The sequence below is a fragment of the Mixophyes fleayi genome, chromosome 1, assembly GCF_038048845.1.
Source record: "Mixophyes fleayi isolate aMixFle1 chromosome 1, aMixFle1.hap1, whole genome shotgun sequence".
In the NCBI taxonomy this organism is placed as follows: domain Eukaryota; kingdom Metazoa; phylum Chordata; class Amphibia; order Anura; family Limnodynastidae; genus Mixophyes; species Mixophyes fleayi.
Genome location: NC_134402.1, coordinates 355,147,788 through 355,175,318, shown reverse-complemented (window position 1 = coordinate 355,175,318; position 27,531 = coordinate 355,147,788). Strand labels below are relative to the sequence as shown.

At 39.2% G+C, this 27,531-nt stretch overlaps 2 protein-coding genes across 7 annotated transcripts in view; one reads left to right on the top strand and one right to left on the bottom strand.

Annotated features, from left to right (window-relative positions):
- Positions 1-18,378, bottom strand: part of MPHOSPH9 (M-phase phosphoprotein 9) — a 63,176-nt gene extending 44,798 nt beyond the window's left edge. For 2 of the 5 annotated variants that reach the window (XM_075177497.1, XM_075177533.1), the window contains exons 1-4: positions 18,120-18,276; positions 3,908-4,023; positions 3,440-3,566; positions 2,723-2,812 (exon numbers count right to left, since the gene is read on the bottom strand). In XM_075177497.1, the coding sequence (XP_075033598.1) occupies positions 2,723-2,812; positions 3,440-3,566; positions 3,908-3,990 (300 nt within the window). In that variant the 5' untranslated portion in view covers positions 3,991-4,023; positions 18,120-18,276. The other 3 variants (XM_075177506.1, XM_075177515.1, XM_075177525.1) reach the window with 3 other exon arrangements.
- Positions 18,379-18,613: 235 nt separating this feature from the next.
- Positions 18,614-26,847, top strand: MTRFR (mitochondrial translation release factor in rescue). 2 transcript variants are annotated; one of them, XM_075177476.1, is made up of 3 exons: positions 18,614-18,730; positions 24,396-24,678; positions 26,290-26,847. In XM_075177476.1, exons 2-3 carry the CDS (start codon positions 24,409-24,411, stop codon positions 26,503-26,505), a joined length of 486 nt encoding a protein of 161 aa, XP_075033577.1. In that variant the 5' UTR covers positions 18,614-18,730; positions 24,396-24,408; the 3' UTR covers positions 26,506-26,847. The 2 variants fall into 2 exon arrangements, with proteins under 2 accessions (XP_075033577.1, XP_075033585.1); XM_075177484.1 differs by lacking the exon at positions 18,614-18,730 and adding an exon at positions 18,772-19,776.
- The last annotated feature ends 684 nt before the right edge of the window (positions 26,848-27,531 follow it).

Below are 27,531 nucleotides of genomic sequence, written 5' to 3'. Positions count from 1 at the left end.
CCCTGATAATCTGACCAGTTACAATAGTAAGCTGTGAGGTAGACAATAATTCCAGTCATAGAAACCTTTACTTATACAGATTTCCGTTACAAGATATTTTATTTTAGAATTATTGGTCCATTACATTAAACAGAACCCCACAAATACACTGGATTAAATATATATAAAATGTAATATAATAGAGTCACCTCCACCAACTGAGTTGTTTGGGTTTCTACACTATACAAGGATTCACAGCTTTTACACAGTGAAAGTATGTACAAATCCCCTTAGCAGGCCTGAAAAGGTATGCGAGAGGACATGCAAGACTCTAGATTTTCCATTAAACCTCCGACATCCTTTTCCCCTACTAAGAGCTGTTTTGATTAGAAATCCCTCCTTTACAAGCTGGATTATTCCAAAAGAAAAAATAGCACAAGACACAGGAGGTAATGTTAAAGTAACGAAAACGAATACCCAGTGCTAGCCCTCTTTTAGGACTTGGATATAGCACTAGTACGCTGCAAAATGAAGCAAGTCATTGAGCCAGAAACCAATAAGATAGAAGATCCAACAAGCACTTACATACATTTCAGTGCCAGGTGCAAGCGAAATGAGGCCCAGACACAATGTAAAGTGTGAAATCCCATGGACTTCGACAAACACCTCCCACTGCAAACTAACTCGTGGGAACAACTAAAGAGCTTGGGACGTATTACACACAACATATATATTATACACACACTATATACTTTTTGAAGGCGCATTAGGAGGTCCTTGTCGACACCTTGCACCACTCTTACAAAAAGGCTTCATTCCAGATGCCCAGGTATGCTTACCGTCTGGCCAAAGTGGGCTGTAACATTAAAGAGCTTTCCTTACTAATGAGAGAATAAAAATCAATAAGCAGGCATATCCAGAAGGGGAAGGGCAGTGTCTTGCATAAAAGGACTGTCAACTTGGATACTCTTCTGCCTAAGGTAATCACAAGGATGGCAACCTTCCACGTCACAAGACCAGGTTCAACATTCACTAAAACGCTAGGGGGGAGGAACATCATAAAATAAAACAAACCGCTAGTCCTGAACTTTCAGAGAACAGAGACTCAAACCTAACCCCAGTTCCATCTGCAGAGAGTCCAGAAGTCATGCCAAGTGGAGAAAACTGTACAACAGAATTCCCTTTAATGTCATGACGTAGTAAAGTGCTAAATCTTGTGCTATATCCAGGAGGACTGTTTCTCAACTAGAGTATAGTTTGGATGACAAAGTCAGAAAATCAAAGTTTTCTCAAGACTACAGCTATAACCACGCTAATACCAAGTGCAGCAGGATGGTATGTAGTACCGGACCCCAGTAGCAGATATGGTTCAGAAGGAAGGATCCACTGTTTGTTTGTTCTTGGAGCCACAACCTCTGATTACCAGACCTTTCTAGGCCAGTCTGGATCGATCAGTATAACAGAGACTGCATCCTACCTCACTCACCCTCTTGAATACTGCTGAAAACAATGCCAGAGGAGGGAAGACTTAGACTAGATGGTAATGTCAGGGGACTAACATTGTTTCAACGCCCAACACAGGGATAGACTAGTAACAAGCTGTCAGTCAACGATCCAATCTTCAACCCCCAGAACATAGACTGCTTGATCACTGGGACATAGACTTCTGCCGAAGCCATGATTCTGGTTGCCTTGGTCATTTCATTCTTACTCCATTGGTGGCTAATTGATTGTCTGACTGTACATGTAACCCTTTCAGGTACACTGCCCAATGGAGGTAGACATGAATATTACCCTCACTTCCAGAGTGTTTATTGAGAGGCATGACTTGACTGTTCAGGATTGATGAATCTAAAACATCATCCCCAATCTAAAAAGCGTGCATCTGTGAAAACAAATTCCAACTGGGGGCAAGAAACGAGCAGCCCAGAGACAAGGTCTATGCCACAACATATCAAAATATTTGCCCACATGCTGTGCAACAAAGATGAGACCACTACTACTGTGGAGCTTCCTGTTGGTTGAGGCATTTCACACTCCTCTCCTGCAAGTGCAGAGGTGCTCCAGCTGGAGCTAGTGCCATTCACTGGATTGTGGGAGATGGGAGGGTTGCAGAGCTCTTTTGGAAATTCACTCATCAACGAGTCCTCTGATATAAGGGATCTTACAAAACCCACAGTGTTGCTCAAGTAGAGTGTGGACAAGATGACTCACTGTGCATAAACTAGGACAGCGATGTACACTGTTGATCTAGAATTTGCCCTGGACATGTACAGTGGGGCTGGCCAAATAGTGGTAGTTCAATTTGAACCTGACCGGACATTGCTTCCCAACAGCAAGATGCATAGAAAGCAAAGTGCCAAAAGGCACCAGCATTTGAACAAATGCCACGGACAGCCAAGAATTTGTACTATCATAATGTAAACATACTAATCACAAGCAGTACATAGCTGGTTTGACTTGTGTGGAGAAAAACTTGAAAGTAAATGTAGAAGTCCACAGAAAGGACCACCCATTTGACTGCTACAAATAAGGGAATCTTTTCATTCCAGAGCTTGTATATTAGGTTTAGTGATCAGATAATGGTCTCTGAGGAGAATAGGGATGTGTTTTTTTTGTTGTTTTTATTGCAAACACCATGACACAGAAGGGTTGTCAAGTGCACAACAGTATCATATGCAGAAAACTATGAAAGACAACTGTGGTCTATCATGGACAGACTGTGAAAAGACCTTTGCCTCACCTGAATCTGATGGTTAAACTGCTCTTGTTGGACATCTATCTGCACTTGACATTGTCGCTCAACCAGCTGAAATAACTGTAGCCACCGAGCCTAAAACACAAGAAAAGTTAGGTTTGTGTACTGAAAGTGGTCGGTGAACAGTCCTTTGCTGTTTTTCCCATTAAAGGAAAAAACATCCATAGCCCAGTTACTAATGAAACCATTTCTCTTCCAGGCCTTCATTATTTATCATTAAATTGAAAACCTATCTTTTCTTCTTTGTTTTTTAAGTTTGGATGGGGAGCCCTATTTACTGAGGGGAAAATACTGGAATACCATTATGAGCATAATATTAAACAAGAGCTCTGCCAGCTATTCATGTGGTTTCTCAAGCAATATTCGAAACAGAATACAACAACTTGAGAAAATCCCAACGTATATAGAGAGCTCTTGAATGCCGATAGTGTCCACATAGAGAGCTAAGAAATAAACAGGTCGGAGTTGACCGTGAGGCAATTATACCAACATAGTTTTCTTGAGGTAACCACCAAGTACAAGTGTGAACAAGCCTTTGTTTGTTTGGAGTTCTAATGTGTGCACAGGAGCAGATGGTTATCCCTTAGTTATATCCTATATCTTGCTCCATTCAGTCATGTAGTCTGTCTCTAGCTAAAGGCAACACTTGCAAATAACTATTTAGAATATCAACTACCTAGGGGGAGGAGTACAGTTCAATACCTCACAACTTTTTTGAACTTCCAGATCGGTCTGTTCACTGCCGCAGAGATCTGTTACAGATGACTTCTGCAAGTCCACAGAGTGAGAGGAACATTCAAAGAGGGCTGGTCCTTCATTTGCTGAACTCCTAGACTCCGACCAAAACAAAGTTAGAAGGAAATGCTCAAACTGTTCGGTTACAATTTTTATCATACTTCTGTAGAATGATACGCAAAAGGGAAAAACAAAAAACATACAACTATATAAATAGTGCTCTCTTTAGCCTGTAAAGATAAACAAAAGATACATAATTGAAAGAGCACCTGCACACAGTCTGTACTGGGGATCAATATTCCAGAATTCTCATCAATACATTGATTGTACATTATATGGGAAACTTAAAAGGTAGCAGTGCACATTTTCAGAATTTTGCAGAATACATAAAAAAGAAGTAAACCAAACCAAACACAGTTTGCCCTTATAACCTACCTGTCTCCAAAAGTTTCAAAGTGATGATTTGCTGTAAGCTCTGCAAGATCTGGGGGTGGTTTTGTTAAGTCTGAGGTATCCATGTTGACATTTCATTTAGGGTATTCTATTACACACTACAAGACAACAAGGAGAAACGATGGGTATAGGAATTTTCTCCCCTCTATTTCCTTACTAAAATCAATATTCATTTAGAGCAGTGTTTCCCAGACCCAGTCCTCATGGAGCCCTAACAGTGCAGGTTTTATAGGTTACAAGTGATATAATTATACCACCTGTGGATCTTTCAAAATGTGTCAGTCACTAATGGTTACACCTATGCTCCAGCAAGGAGAGATGGAAAACATGTGCTGTTAGGAGTCCCTGAGGACTGGGTTTGGGAAACACTGATTTTTGGTTTTCAATCAATGACCGTGGCAGAAACCAACAATTCAGACAATGGCCATACAGAAATCGGTATTTTAAAACACTGTTGTACGAGACATTTTCAGACTGTCATACTGCAGAGCCACTTCTGATACAACTTGCACACATCATCCTAAATACAAGTTATTACATAACGTACATTTATGAGACAAGTCATTTATTGGCTCTCCTTGCTATTTGATCTCTAAGGGGAGTGTGAAAAAGGCATGACAGGGGAATATATTTTCCCCATTCAGTGTACTATGACACTATTGGAGCATTTAATCACTTCAGAAGGCAATGGTGTTATCAGATAAGGAAACTACGAAACACTAAAACATCTGTTGAACAAATGAAAAAATTACATTTTCTGTGCAGCATGGATACACACGTCAGTGGTGGGAAAAACAGAGGTAGAAACAAGAACCTACAGCTTTCAATAAGTATGAATGTGACTGGATCACTGATAAATAACTTATTTGTGGCTGGATCATGTGGAAATAATTTATTGTAGAAATGTATTTCAATCAGAGGTGCAGGCACCAATGTATAATTTAAAATGCACTTATCCTGTTACATTGGGATGTGTTTTGTATGGAAGTGTCATTGTTTGGGTTTGTAAGAGGAAATCTCCAATTAGACATATGTGGGGAGGGAGTCTGATAGCAGGACATGCTAACTAAGTTTTTTGATGAAGTGTCAAATGCCTGCTCTGGCCAAAGGCGCAGCAGGAGGTCGTTACGGTGTGGCCTTTTGTCCAGAGTGTTCAAACCTTTCTGAACATTGTAAACAGCATGTGATGCAGGAAATCAAAGCAAGTTATAGGCATACATGCCAACTCTCCAGGAATGTCCGGGAGACTCCCGAACTCTGGGTGGGTCTCCCGGACTCCCAGGAGAGTATGACAGTCTCCCGCATCTGCCCACTTCCTAGTGAAGTGGGCAGAATTAAATCCAAAATGCCGTGATTCACCGGGAATCGCAGCATTTCGCCCCGTCCCCGCTGTAAAATGACACGTTTGGGTCATTACGTCACGGGGGCGGGTCCAAAATGACACAATATTCGGAGCCCCGCCCCCTGCACACACACCTGCCCCAGGATCATACTTGCCATAAGTTGGCAAGTACGGTTATAGGATATCACAGATACGTGTAAATATGTTAGCTTTGAATTGCATGTAAATCCATGTTTGGATAAACAAATTGCATCCCGATTCTAAAAATAACTCAGGCCTCAAGGGAGCTGGCTTATCCAGTGAGGCTGCGCTCAAATGTGTATAAAACAGCACTGTTTTGTATTAAAAGTTGTTCTTATGATTACATGTGACCTTAGCACTGGTACCTCCAATCAGTGTGACTGCAAATAAACATCACTTGCTTCAAAAACCTGCTTAAAATATCTACCATGCTGAAAATCCTGTGACCTACAGATAAGACCCAAAATCTAATCCGTTCTTGGGATATTATAGCTCAATTAAAGTTATCCTTACAGAAGGTTAAATATTTAGGAGCTTTCATCCTGGCTAAAATACAGAAACTATATAAATGTAATTTTTCTCCAATCATAGAAAACACATGGCGAATTGACACATGGAGCATTATCACTTCATCATCAGCATTTATTTATATAGCGCCAAAAATTCCGCAGCGCTGTCCAGAGAACTCACTCACATCAGTCCCTGCCCCATTGGAGTTTGCAGTCTAAATTCATTAACGCACACACGGGTCAATTTTGACAAACGCACACACACACACACACACACACACACACACACACACACACACACACGGGTCAATTTTGATAGCAGCCAATTAACCTACTGCAGTTATCAATAGTGTAGCTTTTCCTAAATTATCAAACTCCATTCAAATGCTGCCGCTTAGTTTAACTAAAACTGGCACCCATAAGTGTATTAAACTATTCTTCCAATTTGTCTGGCAAAGTAAAAAAATAAAAAAAACTGTATAGCTAGCAATAACACTACCAGCATTCTAAGAATAATGTATTGGAATATTAACTCTTCACTCCATACTCACCAGTGGCGCTTTTACGCTTGCCAAGATCTCTCATCCCAAAACAGATCAAACACAACATCTTATTTAAATACACATATAAAACCTGGATCCATATCAACAAAAAGTATGGCAGAAACTAGATACTAGATATACTTCATAATGGGGTACCCTGAGTTTCCCCCTAGTTTGGAGAACATCACTTTTCTAGGTTGAACAAATAAAGGCATAGTAGTAATAAAATACTGTAACAAAGGGAGGCATTTATCTGACAAGATGCAAATAAAATATACAAGCAGAGTAAGACATTGGCGCAGTTATGCACATAGATTCAGGTTAAACCAAGTAAAGACTTATGTGTAGTTTAAAGTTGGTTAACTTACATGATTTGAAAGCTGCTTCCTCTCAGCAAACAGACAGGGTGTGTCTGTTAGTTCAAACAAAGCCAGTGATGGGCGTTTTCTCTTAAAGAGAAGGTGGGTGTGTCACCTGTCCATCAAGCTAAGGCTGGGGGAGGAGTATCATGTATAAAAGCTTGTTTGTGTCATTTGTTCACTGAGACCAACGCTGGGGAAGCTGGCTGGTCTTGAGAGAGCTGAGCTATATCTAGCTAGCGTTTAGTGTCTCCAAGAAATGCTGTGAAATCTGTACGGTGTCAAAACATTTACCATCCTGACAATAAAACTACATAAAAAGGAAGAAGTTGTTCGCGTGTGCTTCTGCAGTAGCGGGCTCTTGCCACAAGTGGTGTCAGGAGTGGGATACTCCGGGAAGCAAGTTTCCGCTACCCAACCCGCGCAGACGTCAACATGTAGGAAGTACTAAAAACCCTCGTGAATGTGGCCGCTGCGCAGCAACAGCAGCAAGCTCAGATGCTAAGAGTCGCCGAGGCACAGGTGGAAAACGAGCCTCAGCAAGCTTATATAGATCTAGATGAGGAACGGGCCTCTGATTATTTGTGCCTAAAGTCTGAGATATTGGCTCGCATTGGAGTTTCGGGGCCAGGTCGAGCCCAGCGCTATCACCAATGGCGCTATGGTAAAGAAAAAACGGTCAGAACCGGTCAGAGCGCAAGTGGCTGAACTTTCTAAAATTTTAAAGGAATGGCTGCAGCCTGAGGAGAATTCGCCTTCTCGGATTATTGAAGTTCTGGCGATAGATCACTGCATCCGGGGGCTGAACCGCGATTTGCAAAGGTGGGTTCTGCAATCAGACCCACAAACTTATGAAGAGCTTTCCACCGTGGTAGAAAGGTTTTGTTCGCTACAGCAAATGACTAAAGAACCTGCATTTGTGCCAAAGCCGCTGCCACGCCAAAAACCAGGTTTGACAATCCTTGCTACAGGGCCCAATGGCAAAACTGCTACGGACAGAGGGCCAGGTGCAAAGCTGTCTAATCTGAAGTGTTTTGAATGTGGTGAGCCAGGCCACTTTAAGGCAGAGTGTCCTAAACTACAGGAACCCATGGACTGTTCCGTGGCACATATTGGGCCTGCATTTCCAAGCTGTTTTACCATGAGTTCCACATCAGGAAGTCCTTGTTTGTTCCGGGTGACTGTGCTAATCAACCAAAACCTTGTTCTGGCCTTGGTTGACTCGGGGAGTGAACGCTCATTGGTTTCCAGCTCTGCTTTACCCGAAACCATAACTTCTCGGTTGCCCAAGGTGAAGGTTCTTTGCGTACATGGCACGACAGAGGAGTATGAAAGAACAATACTACCAGTCACACTCAAAGACAAAACTGTTATGGTGGTAGCTGCCATAGCACCTAAACTCCCATATCCACTCATTTTGGGGCGAGACTTCCCACTGTTTAATGATGTCCTCGGTGAGCGGATCCGGGCGGACATGCCGGCAACTGATGCAACGGTCGGAAGCCCGGTCTTAAAGGAACCGCCTAAGAATCCACAACATCTGGACATCGATCTTCGGGAACCGCCAAACCGGAATACCATCCTGGGAGTCACAGCAGGAGTTCCACAAAAGCATCCACCTGCGGGAAAACATGGACAGTCCAAACAAGCATTGGCTGGTGATGTCACAGATGAGCCCACCCAGCCCGTCAGTGAGGATACGGACTGGTCCGCAATACCAATTTTGTTTCCTCTGCAGGACTTTGCTCGAGACCAACTTAATGATGACACTTTGGAACATGCCTTTAAAAGTGTGACTGAGGTAAATGGGGTAGCGAAAGCCGCCCAGCCTGCAGAAGGTATACCATATTTTATTGTTAAAAATAATTTCCTGTATAGAGTAGCTAATGTACATGGGGAAAAAGTAGAACAATTAATAGTTCCTCAGGTCCATGTAACCCTAGTGTTAAAAGCAGCACACACACGTCTGTGGGGGACACCTAGGGGAGGAGTTCTGCTTAGGTTTTACTGGCCTGGTGTACACATGGCAGTGAAAAAGTATTGCCAGTCCAGTCCCATTTGTCAGAGAACCTGTCCCAAACCCATGTAGAGGGCACCTCTCATTCCAATACCAATAGTACAAGTTCCCTTTGAACGGATAGCTATGGACCTTGTGAGGCCACTGGAAAAATTTGCACGTGGGCACCAATATATACTAGTGGTGCTTGACTATGCAACCAGGTATCCAGAGGCAATTCCCCTACGAAACATAAAGTCCAGCACGATAGCTAAGGAACTTGTATTGATGTTTACACGCTTGGGAATACCCAAAGAAATTCTCACAGACCAGGGTACTCCATTCATGTCTAAACTGATGAAGGACATGTGCCAGTTGCTAGGGGTTACGGCGCTTCACACCTCTGTATACCATCCACAGATTGCTTGGTGGAACGCTTTAACCGCACATTAAAGCACATGCTCAGGAAAGCAGTGGCTCAAGAGAAAAAAGATTGGGACACTCTTATTCCCTATTTGATGTTTGCCATCCGTGAGGTACCTCAAGCTTCAACAGGGTTTAGTCCCTTTGAGTTATTGTTTGGGAGACAGCCCAGGGGTATCTTGGATATGTTAAAAGAAGGGTGGGAGCAGCAAGGTCCCAGGGAGCCAAATCTGGTACAATTTGTGTCCCAAATGTATGAGAGGCTAGGAAAGATAGGGCCTATTGTGCAGCAACATGTAAAAGAGGCTCAGGAACGACAGAGAAAAAGTTATGATAAAAGTGCTGTTGTTCGATCTTTCAAGCTTGGGGACAAGGTCCTAGTCCTGGTTCCCACCCAGGAAAGCAAACTTTTCGCCCATTGGCAGGGTCCATATGAAGTTCTACAGGCTGTCGGTCCTGTCAATTACAGAGTCCGCCAGTTAGGTAGGAGAAGGGAGGAGCAAATATATCATGTTAACCTCCTTAAACCTTAGCATGATGAGAAAAACCTCTCCTCAGGTAGTGAGTACTGCCATTGAAAAGTCTGAAGTGCCCATAGAGCCAGCTTTGTCCATTCAGCAGAGAAAACAGACTGAAGAAATGATTCGCCGGAACAGGGATGTCTTCTCTTCCATTCCTGGGCGCACTACCTTAATCGAACACGACATTGTCACTGCGCCAGGAGTCATTGTAAAGCAGAAGCCGTATCGTATTCCAGAAGCCAGACGGGTGGACGTGAGTAAGGAGGTTGAGAAGATGCTCCAGTTAGATGTGATTGAAGAGTCCACTAGTGAGTGGAATAGCCCCATTGTGCTTGTCCCGAAACCCAATAGGACAATTAGGTTCTGCACTGACTTTAGGCGCCTAAACAGTATTTCGCAGTTTGATGCCTATCCGATGCCACGTGTGGATGAACTAGTGGAAAATCTTGCTGGTAGCAACGATTTGACAACCCTTGATCTAACAAAGGGTTATTGGCAAGTTCCCCTGACTTCCACGGCCAAGCCAAAGACTGCATTTTCCACCCCTGATGGTCTCTATCAATATAAAGTCCTACCCTTTGGGTTGCATGGGGCACCTGCCACCTTCCAAAGGCCCATGAATAAATTGCTACGACCTCACACAGCTTATGCAGCCGCTTACTTGGACGATATAGTGATTTATACCCCAGACTGGGGATCACATTTAGCCAAAGTTGAAGCGGTCTTAGCTTCATTAAGGTCAGCAGGGTTAACAGCTAACCCAGAGAAATGTGCCATAGCCATGAGAGAAGCCAAATATTTGGGGTACATTGTTGGTCGAGCGCATGTAAAACCCCAGCTAGACAAAGTGAAGGCAGTCAAAAATTGGGCAAGACCAGAAAAAAAGTTGCAGTTAAGAACCTTTTTAGGCTTAGTAGGTTACTACAGGCGGTTTGTAAGCCACTTCACCACTAGAGCTGCTCCACTTACGGACATGTTAAAAAAAAGTTGTCCAGATAGATTAACCTGGTCTGACTCTGCAGAAACCGCCTGGTCTGATGTTCGGTTAGCTCTTTGTTCCTCTCCAGTTCTACAAGCACCAGATTTTACCCGGAGGTTTTTCCTCCAAACTGATGCTTCTGGTGTTGGCTTAGGTGCAGTCTTGTCACAGGGGAAGAATGGAGTAGAAAATCCTGTCCTGTACCTAAGTTGGAAGTTGCTTCCAAGGGAACAAAAATATGCCACTGTGAAGGAAGAATGTCTCGCCATAAATTGGGCTACAGAAGCTCTGCGCTATTATCTCCTAGGCAGAGAGTTCACCTTAATAACAGACCATGCACCATTGAGATGGATGCAGAGCAACCAGGAGGTAAATGCCAAGGTAACCCGCTGGTTCTTGGCACTGCAACCATTCAAGTTCTCAGTAGAACATAGACCTGGGATTCTGCACAAGAATGCAGATGCATTGTCACGAAAAAATGCGCTCCTCGCGAAGTCCGCGTCCCCCTACTTGGAGACACTAGGGGGAGGGATATGTAAAAAAGGGAGGCATTTATCTGACAAGATGCAAAGAAAACATACAAGCAGAGTAAGACATTGGCGCAGTTATGCACATAGATTCAGGTTAAACCAAGTAAAGACTTATGTGTAGTTTAAAGTTGGTTAACTTACATGATTTGAAAGCTGCTTCCTCTCAGCAAACAGACAAGGTGTGTCTGTTAGTTCAAGCAGAGCCAGTGATGGGCGTTTTCTCTTAAAGAGAAGGTGGGTGTGTCACCTGTCCATCAAGCTAAGGCTGGGGGAGGAGTATCATGTATAAAAGCTTGTTTGTGTCATTTGTTCACTGAGACCAACGCTGGGGATGCTGGCTGGTCTTGAGAGAGCTGAGCTATGTCTAGCTAGCGTTTAGGGTCTCCAAGAAATGCTGTGAAATCTGTACGGTGTCAAAACATTTACCATCCTGACAATAAAACTACATAAAAAGGAAGAAGTTGTTCGCGTGTGCTTCTGCAGTAGCGGGCTCTTGCCACAATACATATTAGTTCCAGGGGGAACCAAGTATAGATTCCATCAGCTGAGAGAAAGGATGGATATTTTACATGAATTTACAATTACAGAATTAGGTTTCCTCCTTAATAAAGAAGAATACAACCTTACAGGCTCCAGATACCCTGGAGTCCCTAATAAATTTTGTTAAGACAAACACACGTAGGATAAGATACCTATAGGTGGATATCAATAATACAGACCAGAATTTACTCTGGACATAAACACAGGAATCATAGCAAAGAAACATCTCTAGTTTAAGCAAACCTGAACATTTAATAAAACATTTTGCAGTCACTTTGAAATCTCTCAGCTTCACCAGATTAAAGGAGGTTCACACAAAAGTAGTTAATAGAGCTTAGTCTCAGAGTAAGCGTGTGGTTGAGCGTATGATTGAGGAGGAAACAGGGATGTGTCCAAAATACAAACATCAACCATAATTTCTGGAGCTATATAAAAAAAAACAAAAAAACAAACAAACAGATTTTGGAATATGGTTAGTTATTTTATTAATAGTAGCTTTAAAATTGAATTACTTAAGATTCAGAAGTATTTCTACTGGTTAATTTCAGACATTGGAAATCGGATTTACTATCTCACAATTTATTAACAGTAATTGTTACTAATTTATAATAAAACACTGGACTTCCCCGTGCCTCTCCTAAGCATGTAAAAAACTGACTTATTTCACATTTATGGCTACCCTTCTTAACTTCCTTCTCCTCTTTCTCTCCATCCCGCGCAATATCTTAATCACACTAACAGTGAATCAAAATTACTGTGAGTTGGTCCCCCCTCCCCCCACCCCCACAATCCCTTTTGTTCCTGCACCCTCTTTTTACTACTCTTTAAAACGATAAAAACTGGTCAATTTTGTTTAATGTTACCCCAGTATGCGATATAACACAATAACTGTTGTGATTTCTTTGTATATGTTATACAGCATTATCGTTTTGCTGCTTGTATTTTCCTAACTGACAATTGAAAATAAAAAATTATAAAAAATAAAAGAAATTACTGTGAGTGTTGCTTTAACTGAAAGTGAAAAAATTTTCATAATTCATCTTTTTCTTGCTATATACAATTTATATACTACTACTTGCATTTGAGGATAAGTTTATCCTTATTCACGTGCTTAATCTTGAATAAGATTTCTGGGTTCAAGTTCTTTATATCTTCTTTTTTATTTTATTTGTGTTAACAGTTTTGTTTTTGTTTTTAAATAATACAAGTCTTACTCTCAATCTTAATATCATCATTAACACAATAATATGGTATATGTAACAGTTGACGACGATAAAAGGACTAACAAACGAAAGAAAATATTAAAAGCAAGGTTGATGAAATGTCTCACATGTATTGTTTTTATTGTTACGTTCTTTGTATATAAAAAAAAAAATAGAATTAAAAAAACAAAAAACACAAATAGAACTAATGCCAATATCTATAATATAAAAGCCTAGCGGCGTGTGTTAGTCTGTGTGTGAAAAAAAAACAAAAAACAAGCTGCAGCGCCACCTGCTGGGCAGAATTATACACTGACCTACTAAATTCTTAGCATTATCTAATATATAAAAGTAAAAGCCTAGCGGCATGTGTTAGTGTGTGTGTGTGTGTGGAAAAAACTATTTTCTCAGAAAGGGCTCATCCAATTGAACTGAAATTTGGTATATTGACATTATTTGACAAAAAATTAGAATAGTGAAGTCAGTTAACTTCCATGATCCCCCCTTCCCCCATGGGAGGGGTAGTAAAGGCTAAATTTACGAGTTGAGGTGTCAAACTCATTTTCGTGAGGTAATTTTACCTCATGAACACACATTAAAAAGGGCACTTGCGTCGGGAAGTAACGCTCTTCCCCTGTGGAGCCCTGGGCTAGGCCCAAATGCATGACAAGAACCTTTTTAAGACCTTAAGTAGCTTGATTTGACTAGAATGCATGAGTATCATGCACGGGTTAACTTGTATGAAATATATTTCCATGTAAAGGGCATCTATTAAAATATGTGAAAGTAATAATTGACATCAATACTAAAACCTCAGCTTTTGCTGACTGAGAGCAGCCATTATTACTTTTAAAAATGTATTATTCTCTATATGTGGAGAGCAAAGAAAATGGTTATGTAGGTTAAAATGTAAATAGGTTTCAAGGACACTGAATGTGGGGAGGAACTTTCACTGGAAAATACTCATATAGAATTATCTTAGTAAATTATGATCTATTCTAGTAAAATTTGGGTTTTAGTTCCACTTTAATTCAACTCCATAATATGTTCACTTCACATGTAGAGAAAGCAATAATTATTTGCCATCTGTCATTTTAGGCATTTGGCGGTTTTCTGCAATTTGCTACAGAAGTACAAGAAAAGCAGAAAATGAATGAGCTTATTAAAACAGCTCATATTTCCAATTTTTTTAATGTCAGTAACAAAAAAAAAAAAAAAAAAAAAAGGAGGCAATTCTACAATCTAGCTAAAAGCCTGCATTTGGATTTTACATCAGGAAAATAAAATGATCTTATATTTGGCAAATAAAACATTCTATTTTTCTTATGTTGGATTATTTTACGCTCTGTTCCTGAAGCACACCAATGGCAATACTACGCCAACATCTGCTTCTGGGAACAGCTAGTCCCAAGGTGGCCAGTGCGATAAACAGGAAGGCATTCATCCAAACCACATACACACAAACAAAACAGTTTCTCCCCACCCCCTTTCATATATGCATTCTTAAATAATTGAATACTTTGCATATAATTCATATATGACAGTAAAAAACAATAATTGGGATCTATTGGTCTGTGGTTCTACAAATTGGCAAAGTGCAAGACTACTATATTTGCCAGACATATTGATTGCTCTACACAGATAAAATTAGATTGCATTTAAAGAAAAAGAAAAAAAAAAAAAAGATTAGCTGAAGACATGCTTCTATTTCCCAGCAAATTATTTTAAACAAAGCATCACCATTTTTTCTTTCACAGTGAAGTCAATATAGAATTGCAATTCTCTCTCATACCATCACTTGGACAATTCAAACATTTAGTAGCCGGGCTGGCGATGCCCCTCCTCCTTTAAATTTGTATTAATGTGATTCACAAAAAAGAGGTTTCAACAACACTGCTAGTCATTTGAAAAAGGCCCACCTCTTTGTCCATTTAGATAATGAAGCTTTGTTTACCTTTGGACAACTAGTGTTTGTGATAATCATATTAAGAAAAAAAAGCAATACAGCGAACCAAAAATGCACTATAAAAAAACCATGAATAAAGTATCTCACAAAATTACCACTACAAATATTAATCATTTTAATGCAGTCCACCCCTATAACTCTCTAGAAATGTGATATATTCAGCATAAAATATGCTATAAACATATTGAAAGCAACAGATCTCAAACTTATTTAAAAACCGAATATGATCTGAAAAATATTGATTTAATTGCAAGGATTAAAGTTGCTACAAGTACCACAAAATGCACAAGGAAGGTTTGTATATAATGAAAAGCTAAAATATGGAAAGCAATAACATATACTGCGGATTAAATTTTTTATTATTTCATATACTTGCAAATGTTCTTACAAACTTGAATGTCCAGATCCGTGTAATGATATAAAACATTAGTTCATTGTTAGAAGGCAATATATGAACAAATAGTCAGCATAAATTTATCTTACCAAATATGGTGATCATTAGCTGCATAATATCGACTTGATAATAAATGGGAGTGACTAGAAAATGAGTTTAAAGGAACCTCCATTTGTATCAGTGAGTTGTCTATATGCCTCGCATTTACAATCTGGACAGTTCTGTAAAACCACACCACAGCCGTTATCAGCTGATTTGATGATGACAGAAGTATCTTTAGATAAATTGGGGGTTTAGATCATAGCTTTTTAAAATTGTCCAAAGTTATTTTGTAGAATCAGTCTATGCTAGGGCTCTTGACATGAGTAGGAAAGAATTAAAATTTACATTTAAACTGATTTAACCTATCATTAAATTTATTATTGACTGTACCCGAGATGAAAAACAAAAACAGCGTTGAAATTACTGTATTAACGGTAATAATGAGCAATATTACCGTAGTATCAGTAATAGTGCGCCGGCTACGTTAGTTTTGGCAGTAACGTTGCCAATTGAATTCCCCCCAAAGAGAGTGTAAATCTATTAAGCTCAACAAATAACTCAAATACATTTGCGGTTAAAATAGGGGCAAAACTGAGCCCTTTGCATAGTAAAGACATTTCAGGTTTCTTGGGATGTTTGGTTTATGTGCGGAGGATTGCAGCTCCCTGTATATACCTGCTGAACATTGTTCAATATACATTTGTTTTAAACTGTGTGTAACTAATCGTCTTTTCTGATAATCATGCTAATAGCAGTCTCATTCGTTCTCTGTCAACAATTTACTGATTGCTCTCATCATATTGATTTTAAGATTTTTATCTAAAGACTGGTGGGTACATTTATTAAAATGCGGTTTTCTCAAACCGCAGGTTTTCATGCACTTTGATGTACAATTTGTAAACTGCAAAATTTATTAGAGGTCAAAGTGCACATGAATGAAAATTGCCCGATCTGAAACTGCAATACTGATTTTTATTTAAAAGAAAAGATGTAGCTCTAACAGAGAAAATAGCTCAAACTGCATGCTGTTTCAGGAATCTTGTCTGTCAACACTAAAATGAAGAAAAAAATGTCCCCTCCCAAAATTATGTGAAAATAACACAAGTTCTTGTAGCACTAAATGTGCCAACATGCACTGGCAGCACATGAGTTCTTGCATGCTGGTGCTCGTAGAACTAAAATAGCCAGCATGCACATGGGTGCCAGTACATGCTGGCACTTGTAGTGCAACAAGTGTGCCCTGCAAAGGTTGTCCCATTTAGGAAATAAATATTTAATGACCGCATAAGTAATAACTATTTTTTTGCCACCATAAAAAAAAAATGCTGCGCACACGATGCTTACCTAACATCTTCATTCTGTCTTGATCTTAAGGAATCCAATGAGAAGATGGATAGTCTATATGTGAAAGAAAACAAGACACGAAGAGCACCTGACGCAAAATTAATGAAGCACCAGTGAGCCAGGCTAGTTAATAGCTGGCCAGCCAGTCAGGAGCGGCTTCTTATACTGCTCAGCCAATCAAAGATAAGATAAGAGATCTCCCGGAACACATTATATATATTGCTTATACCAGTGGTTCCCAAACTTTTGCAGTTCACGGCACCCTTAGAGTCTCCATAATTTTTTCAAGGCACCCCTCCAAAATAATTACTGAGCAGTCCCGTTTCATAAGTAATTGTGTCAAAAAAAAGTAATAAGTATTTAGGTCAGGACAGAAATACTTATTTAGTTGAATGCAAAAATTATACACATAAATCCAAGGGAAAATAATATTTTTTTCAATTATATTTCTGTCAAAGAATAATTTACAGCTAACTCACACTGTGCCCCCCTTCATCTCCATTCATCTCACTCTGTGCCCTCCATCTCCATTCATCTCCACCTCTGTGCCCTCCATCTCCACCTCTCACTCTGTGCCCTCCATCTCCACCTCTCAGTCTGCCCCCTCTGTGTCCCGGGGGCCAGGAAGAGGGGGGAAAAAAACAAAAAAGAAATACTTACCAATCCAGAGGCGCCCAGACCCAGCCTCCTCCTCTCTCCTGCCACTTGTCACTGACTGTCGGGCGTGATGACGTCACGCCCGACGTTCAATGAGAAGCGAGGAGGGAGGATGCTGGGTCCCGGGCGCCGCCAGATTGGTATTTTTTTTTCTTTATTTTCTTTCGCTACCTGGCCGCGGCACCCCTGTGACAGCGCCGCGGCCCACACTTTGGGAAAAGCGGGCTTATAACAAACACTTGACATAATCTAAATTAAATATTGTCTTACACACTGGAAAAGATGCTGTATTTGTTCACCTTGCTGTTCCGCAGCATATTCCTGTTTGAGGTGTTGTGGCCTGAGTAACTCTAGTATCTCTATCCAACTAGTAGAAATGTGTATCCACGTGCCCTGAGCACCCATCATATGAAATACTATAAACATCAATTATTCTAGTTTATTTTTATTTATCTCAGTAATAATTAAGTCTTGCTATATATTCATGTCCAAAATTTAGTGGAAAACACTACACTATTATGTTAGCCTAGTGGGCTAGTTACTAGAAGTGTACATATTACCTCTGTCATGTATGTATCAGTAGGTTTAGGAAAAGTACAAAAATATATTTTATGTTTTTCCTAACCTGATTTTACTGCTACATGCAAAACATGAGCCACCAAGATGAGAGACAACTCAATCTGCGATCTCACGAAGAGTTAAATTAACATGCATAGTATTCTTCAAATAATATGACAGCATTTAAAGCCAATTTGCATAAGCTAAACGAATTTTCAAGCACTGGAACAGAATGCACAAAAAGTAAACAAACAGAACTCTGGGTCTACCTGGACCGGTACAGCCATGACAGGAACACTGTAGTCTCTTAATTTAAAGAGTGTTCTAAATCACATACTGTAAGGGAATAATGGGGGGTTGATAAGAAAACAAGCGGCTGCAGAGGTCTGTATTGATCTTGTTTCAATACAACGTATTCCTATAACACAACAATCTACATACTCACATTTTAGTGTAGCTCACGACACTGGCGTAAAGCAAAAGCTTTGGCAGTGCCCCATCAACCAATCACTTACATCTCCATGACCGCCCTACAGGAAATAAACCAACCAACGAGCTCATTGTAAACTAAGATGTGTCGCCTGGCGGCCATGTTATTGGTGACTAAACACGCAATGTAAGCTCACAAAAATGACTCCAGCAGCGGCGACATAACAAATACATAACAGTTCCACAGGATTGAAATTAAATCCTGTGGAATTGAAAATGTATTACACGTTTGACCACCAATAACATGGCCGCCAGGCGACACCTCTATGTTTACAATGAGCTCGTTGATTGGTTTATTTCCTGTAGAACGGTCATGGAGATGTAAATGATTGGTTGATGGGGCACTGCCAAAGCTTTTGCTTTACGCCTGTGTCGTGAGCTACACCAAAATGTGAGTATGTAGATTGTTGTGTTATAAGAATACGTTGTATTGAAACAAGATTAATACAGACCTCTGCAGTCGCTTGTTTTCTTATCAACCCCCCCTTATTCCCTTACAGTATGTGATTTAGAACACTCTTTAAAATCATATCCTGTTATGTTTGTACAGGTCCAGGTAGACCTAGAGTTAAGTGTTTTTACTTTTTGCCACTCCGTTCCAGTGTTTAAAAATGAGTTCAGTTTATGCAAATTGAATTTAAATGCTGTCACTATGTGAAGAAGACTATGCATGTTCATTTAAAATTCCATGAGATCTAAGTGTTCTCTCAGCTTTTTGGATCGTTTTTTTGCATGTAACAGCCAGTTAGGGTTTTTGTATTTATCCTAAATCTGTTGATACAGACATGACAGGTAATCAGATTTTCTAAGCAGAGGTAATATGTACACTTCTAGTAACTAGGCTAACGTAATAGTGTAGTGTTTTCCACTGATTTTTGGACATGAATATATAGCAAGGCTTAATTATTACAGAGATAAAAAAAAACTAAAACAATTAATGTGTCTATACTCAAAGAGCATTGAGTGGCGGTACCAATATTGGAGAATATTTCATATCATGGGTGTCATGATCATGGCGATATACATTTCTACTAGTTGGGTAGAGATCCTAGAGTTACTCAGACCACAGCACCTCAAACGGGAATAAGCTGGGAAACAGCAAGGCGAACTGTTTTTTTTTATGGTTTATTTGAAGGGGAAGAACTAGAAGCATCTTTTCCAGTATGTGTGATAATATTTAATTTAGATCATGTTAAGCGTTTGGTGAAAGCAATATATAATATTGTTTTCCAGGACATACTTTTATGTTATCAATGATTGGCTGAGCGGTAAAGGAAACCACTCCTGATTGGCTGTCCGGCTATTAACTAGCTGGGCTCGTCAGAGCTTCATTAATGTTGCGTCGGGTGCTCTTCTTGTTTTTGTTTTATCTTTCCCATATGAACTCTCCACCTTCCCATTGGATTATGACAGACCAAGACAGAATGAAGATGTTGGGTAAGAACTATGTGCACAGCATTTTTCTTTATGGAGGCAAAAAATAATTATTATGTGGTCATTAAATATTTATTTCCTAACTGGGCATTATTTATTTATTTCCAAACAGGGGCATTATTTAGTTCCTAAATGGGACAACACTTGCAGTGTACTACAAGTGCCAATATGCAAAAACTCATGGGGTCTCAGTGCGTGTTGGCACTTTTAGTGTTTGTACTATATTTTCATATAATGGAAAGGAGGATATTTTTTTCAGTTCTGACAGGCAAGACAGCTGCGGTTTGAGCTATTTTGACAGCATACGGCTTGAGCTATTTTGTCTTTCAGAGCGCATCCTTTTTTTGTTTTTGTTTACTAAAAATCGTGATTGCAGTTTTCATTAATGTGTTTTCTTGTGCAGTTTGGCCTCTAGTAAAGCTGGGTACACACTACAGTGTTTTCAGCAGATTATCGGGCCAATAAATGACCGATTAGCTCGACATCACAATAGTGTGTACCGTGGAATCATGATTAACGATTATCATTCCAAAGCACAGATCATTGTTTGATGCTATATTGTTCCAGTTCTGCAGTGTGTATGCACTCTGAATCATGCAGCTTACAATCTGTACATCAAATGCATGAAAACCACACTTTAATATATTTACCCACAAGTCTTTAGATACAAATCTTAAAATGAATGTGACTAGGCCAATCAGTAAATTGTTGACATAAAATGAATGTGACTGATATGATTATCACAAACACTGGTTGTCCAGAGGTAAACAAAGCATTGATTATTTAAATGGATAGAGACTTAGGCTAGGTACACACTGAAGAATTTTCCAACTGACGTGTTATATGAAACGATTCTACCTACGACTGAGAGTCCGACAATTCATGCATACACACTGACACGATTTACCTTCAGATCTGGCTCTTCATCTGGTCCTTCATTTGGTCCTCTAGTCTTCAGAGAATGACAGCACAATATTCATTCATTCATTATTGTCACACTGATTAAAACTGCCTTGTTATAGCTATCCACATGTCCTAACGAATTTCGTTAGCTTCTGTGATTCTGAAACAAAACATTCTGTCTCAGAACGAACAAATTAATTGTTCCTTCTACTGCAGGGGTCAGGGAACTTTTTTACCTTTTACCCCCAAATATATTTAGATACGCCAACGTTACCCCCTTGATTTGAAAGGAAGGAAATCATATATTATTAATTATTGGAATTCAAAATTTTATTGAATCTATTCAAAATTTCTTTGAAAGCTTCAACTTCAAAACTTCAGGTTTTGGAGAAATGATGTTGCTTCATTTTTGATACGAGAGCATCAATATTGGGGCATTTTGATGTCAGAGCAATTTGGATACAGTCTTCAGCGTCCAATTGATTTCTCTGCTTTGTTTGTTTCTTTAGAGTGGAAAATCCTTGTTCGCAAACGTAGGTTGTTGCAAAAGGCAGCAACTTTTTGACTGCCTCCTCATGGGCAATTTTGAATGCCTTTGCAGCTGTTGACACCCAAAAATATGACAGATCTGCTTTGTTTTCAAATGCAATACATGCTTCATTATTGCATCGAAGCTCAAGAAGTGCCTCTGCCAACCCTTGAGGCTCTTCTGGTACAACAGCAATTTTACATTTAAAGGGGACTACAATCCAACTGACAGCATGTGAATCGGCAGCATTACCCCCAGGAATTTCATTTTTACCCCATTTGGGGTAATTTACCCCTGTTCCCTGACCACTGTTCTACTGCATTCTCTACATTTACTCACCGGGACATTTATTGCTAGCATCGGCTGAAAAGAACGCGATTCTGTAAACTCTATGGAGATCGTGAGCATGGGTTCATACACACTACATGATCGGTCGGAAAATATTACACAGTACGACCAACCACATGAGCCGATAATCGACACTTTGGAACAACTTTTGACCGTCGTGTCACTATACACATTAACCCGACTTCCAACTGAACGGTCGTATGTCGGCTGATTTACCCAATATTTGGATGAAAATGCTCCTTTGCCCGATTATTGGATGAAAATGTGTGTACCTAGCCTTACAGAAAGCAACAAATCAAAGTAAACTAAGAATGTAAGCAATGAATGAAATGTGCTGATCTGGAGTGAAATCATGTAATGAAAAGCTATTAAAACTGGCTGCAAATTGCAGACCTGAATGTGAACTGCACATATTAATCATGTGACCAGGGCAGAAATAACTGCTGTAGTTATGTAGACTTTTACAAAACAGAATTAAAAATAAAAATTTTGTCCACTTGACTTGAATAGAAGTACAAGAGGCGGTATAGAATAAAGCTTAGTACACACACACTACAGGTTTTTCAACTAGTCATTGTGCCAATCATACAGTAAATTATATCAAATAAGTGTGTACTCTCCCACGATCATGTTTAATCTTATCGTTAGATTTGATGTTGTAAACTGTATAAAGATCACTATCAGTGATGGAACGATGTCCGGCAAATGTGGAAGTGTGTATTACAACCAGCAGTGTAGGCAGATCTCTATAGTGTGCAGAGTCACAATCTTTTCAGCATACGGTAATGACAGATGAAGAGCACAGATCTGAAGGTAAATCATCTAGGTGTGTACACATAAATTTGCATGCTCATTGGGACTTTCATTCATCTGTAAAATCGTTACAGAAATCGCATCTGCAGTAACGTTCTGTGGTGTGCACCGGAGCTTAAGCCTATAACAACATAACAATAGTCAGCCGAAATGTACAGACCTTAATGACAACTAAAGAACAGTTGACTGCAATGTGCAGATCTGAGAGGGGTCTACAAAGTCCAATCACAAATGGAGAATCTTAGATTTATGGGTGTATGGAAAAAAGTTACATGAACAAATAATTAAATATTCAAAAACACTAATAGTACTGATACATACAAGGGGGCCAATATGTCCTAAACTTTATATCAAGATATTAACGTAAGAGTATTCATGTTGTATCTCATGATCAATATAAAATGCTACAATACAGGATCCCCTAGAACGAAGATTATCACAATGTGTTGGCATGCTGTAAGGAGGAAGAAAAGCAAAACAGAAAACTTCAAGAGATGGTTCCTGTATTTAATCATCTACAAAACATGAAAGTGATCTGGGTGAATGTAATCTCTGATGTTGTACAGTCTGTAATTCATAAATCCAAAAAGCTTCTCATGAACGGAAGATCATTACCGTCGCCACCTTTAAGAGCTTTTGCTACCTGCTTAATAACCATGTCCTTCAGTTCATGACGTCTACATTCTGCAAAATGAATGGCTACAGGAACATCATCCTTTTAATGATAGATTCTTTTGAAAATTCTCTGTAGTGATCTTGGTACCGCTGCAAAATGTACTGTTATGTTTCTGAAACCTTGTCTTAAACATAGCCAGGTTTTAATGACATACATTTTAGAACATGGGCATTTTAGTAGGTAAAAACAAAATTCATTTGTGCAATCCTTTGATCATATATCTCTTACCTGTATATGGGTTGGCAAATGTTTCTCTACATATATAATTACAGAAGAAACGCTAACAACCTCTCATACCAGAAAATGATATTTACTTACTGGATCTGCCAAGACCAAATAGTCATGAATATGCCAGTTTCTCTTATAAACATCCAGTGAGAGATTTGTTACATCTCGAGTACCATCTTGATCTAAGAATATATTGCTCTAACGTCCCTTAACTACCCAGTGCCCCTAATGTGAGGCAGTGGTATAAGTTTGAACAAAGAAAATACTGCTTAGTTTTTTCTTTTGTCTTCCAGGAGTAGATAAGGCCACAGATGACGCTCTATTAAGCATAATAGATAACTGTTGATCCCAGTCATTGGGGTCACTACAAATTCGAATTAGTAATATTGTTGTGACAATGACCATTGTAGTGTTTTGCAGGTTATTCAGTGTAAATATGGCACTTAGACCAAATAAACCCTTATACATATACGGTTCAAACACTTCATCATCATCATCATTTATTTATATAGCGCCAACATATTCCGTAGCGCTTTACAATTGGGGACAAACATAATAAACTAATAAACAAACTGGGTAAAACAGACAGAGGTGAGAAGGTCCTGCTCGCAAGCTTACAATCTATGGGACAATGGGAGATTGGCACTATCTTCACTATAACGGATTCCACCAAGCTAGTAATAATTAATCATCATAAATAAACAGACAATTCTGGGCAGCACGGTGGCTTAGTGGGTTAGTACTTCTGCCTCACAGCACTTTGTTCTTGAGTCCTCTGTACAGCACTGCAGAATTAGTGGCGCTATATAAATAGCTGATGATGAAGTATTAAGAATCACACAAACATAGGGAGTGTGAGACAGTGTTTTGTGAGTACTTTTATTCATTGTATTAATTGCGCACATATGGCACTTACTATTACTATGATTTATATCTGAAAAGGAGACTGTTTTTAATACAAATAAGAACTTGCCTAACAGAACCAATAACACTTTTATTTTTACACAGTGATAAATAATGTACATTAGAACATTAATGGGTGTACTGTACAGTCTTAGTTTCCAAAGTGTTGTGTTTTGGAATATAATTATGTTTAATACTATTTGTTCCTTCCTTATTGTACAGACATCCACAATCAATGACTACACCAGTCATCTTTTGTTTGTCTAAACTGTTGTCCTGGAAACCATGGATTACTGGGAGGCAGCTTAAGTTCCTGAAACCATGGACTGGCGGAGTGCTGTCCCAGACTGCGGGAGCAAAGGATTCTTCCTTTGATTTATTAGCAATTGATGAGAAAGAATTGGAAGAACAATTTGTTAGAGGACATGGCCCAGGAGGACAAGCTACTAACAAAACCAGTAACTGTGTAGTGCTAAAGCATATTCCTTCTGGTATTGTAGTAAAGGTAATAATTACTGTTACTCATACTTTATTTAGCTTTTACAAAGAATCATTGTAAGGATCAGCCTTGCTGCTATTTTTACATGCAGGAATGATTACTGTAAATGCATAATTCAAATCTATTAGATATGTTTTGAGATAATTTTGTCATAAAATCTAACTATAAAATATATATATATATATATCAATTTTCAAGAAAAATGCACAACACATCATTTCATCAATTGTGGGTGTCAGGTGAAAATTAAAGGGATTGACTTTTGGACACCGTATTTACCCTTTATAGAAACCCACCACCACCTCACCCTTGTTACGACATGTATTACGGTCCATCCAGTTATCTTCAATATAGCTATATGGAGCCTTTATTTGGGGTGGGCATGCTGCCCAAAATCGGCCCATTAACTGGAGCAGTTCAGATGAAAATTTGGTCCATATGGATATAAAGAATAACACATAAGTAAAGAGGGAGAAGAGCAAAAGAAACGGATAGGAAAAAACTCACTAGAAAACTAAGTGCACTCAACCCCACACCGAAGACAGAAAGGGAAGGAAAAGCAGCAGTTGGGGCAATCAACCAATCAGGGGCTTATATTTAAATTACTCAACATGTAATTGGTTCTTACATTTACTGACAGTAGGTGTCTTTGTTCTACAATTGGCCCCAATCACTGCTATGATATCACAGCAGCAACAGCTAACAGATGTTAGTATTATCCTGTATGGATGAAGCTGGTGTATTAGCACCATAGGCCTATAGCAGTTTGAACTTGCAGGGCTCTGCTTAGTATTTGTTTTAATTTCTAAAACCTACAACCCCTTTAAAATTTAAATATATGGTTATATCCTTTTCAGAAAATTTCATAAGGTGCAGTTAAAGAAATAACTCCAACAGTTGTCAGATAATGTAATACATACTCTACCGTGGGAACATTTTTCAATTTAACATTTCATTACTTATTGGCTTTTAAAGTATCTAGTGCTGTTTAGAGCAAATACATTTTAACTCATTGCATCCAATTAGATAATTGTTTATCATTCTAGTGAAAGGTAGAATGACATCATCAAACATCTTATTTTTGTTTCTGTGTGCTGTAAACACCTTGTAAGTAAAGTGTTTGGAATATCCCTAATTAGTATAGAATGCAAATGCTCTTTTTGTAATGTCACGTGCCTACTTTTGCGAAATTGGCCAATTTGAGAAGTTGGATAAATCTTTGCGTTTTTGTGGATTGGGATTATTTAAATTAACTGGTGGGTGGAGAAGTCAATTTAGTTAGTCAAATGTAGAATCTTCTTGTTTTACTTGTGGGCACACAGTATTTTTCTCCCCTCAAAATGACTCGATTTGTGCCTACGAAGCGGTTGTGTATGGATAGTGAATGGATAGAGTGCGTTCTCTTGAATAATTGGTTCAAATAACAAAATAGCTGCTTCCCTCTGTGTAGCAGAGTTCATTTTTATATGTAGTCCTTTGCTAATTATAGATCTTCCACCTTCAAACATTGCTTTTCCTGTGCATTTCCATGAGATGACTTTCAATAGAGCTCTGATATAGAGGTAACACTGTTGCCTGATGACATTAAGGCAAATGATGTCTATATTTTACCTTTAGTGTCACCAAACCAGATCTCTGGAGATTAATAGGACAAGAGCAAGAAGAATTCTTCAAGAAAAAATTGATGTTTTTTATAAAGGAGAAAGTAGTGATCTCCTCAAGCAAAAAGAAGAAGCAGAAAGAAAAAAGCAAGAAAAAAGGAAAAAAGCCAAGGACAATTTAGAAAAGAAAAAACATTTCAAAGAGATGCAGCACTTAGAAAACAAGGAATAACACAACTTGTAGCCACATGTGTGCATATAACGGATGGATTGGTCTCCGACGACATAATAGAACTGTCATCTATAAAAACAATGATCACTGTTGCAAATCATACTCTAATCTAATACACAGCTGACTATTCTACGGTGGTTAGAATATGTTCATTGAAAACAAGCTTGAATTCTCTTCACCCAGATATTTCTGTTTTGGAGAACTGAAAACACTGGAAACTTGTTACTACAAGAGCCTCGAAATCACACAATATACCGGCTTACTCCTTACTGCTTTCCCAAAAGGTTTTACTGTTTTTTTCCATCTGAAACAGTTTAATAAATATATTTAAATAAAACTAGACTAATGCATTCTTTATTCTCTTGTGAAAGATTTGAACATTTTCTAAGACAGAATTAACTAATGAATAAGCTGTGTCAGATACATGTATTTATTACTATGTGTCTAAGGGGCATATTCAGTTCTTGGCGGAAACGCCAAAAACCTCACGCTCCGTTATTACAGTAGCTTTCTAGCTGGACTTCAGCTCGCAGCTCCCTGAGCCGCGAGCTGAAATCCAGCTTACTATTACCGTAATAACGGTATTAGTTTTAACGCTGCAGAAAACGGCGAGAATTGAATATGCCCGCTAAATGTTTCGTTTTTTTTCTTGATCATTGTGCAGCGGTATCCCCCATCCTCCTGGGCACCTACTTGTCAATGGATTAAAGCAACTTGTTTATTTTTCCTGTTTTTCTGGGTGTTCCTCTTGCAGGGCATGGGATCTCCCGTGTGTCACACTAGTAGGCATGAAACCATTTTGAAGAAATTGTTGTAGCCTCATGGTAAATTCTGCTCTCCATTGTTTAATGTTGTATTTAAACCTATGTAGTTTCACTTATGGTTTAGAGCAGGGTTTCCCAAATCCAGTCCTCAGGGCTCCCCAACAGTGCAGGTTTTCCGGATCACATGTGACATAATTAGGACCATCTGTGGATCTGTTACAATGTGTCAGTCAGTAATGAATACACCTGTGCTCCAGCAAGG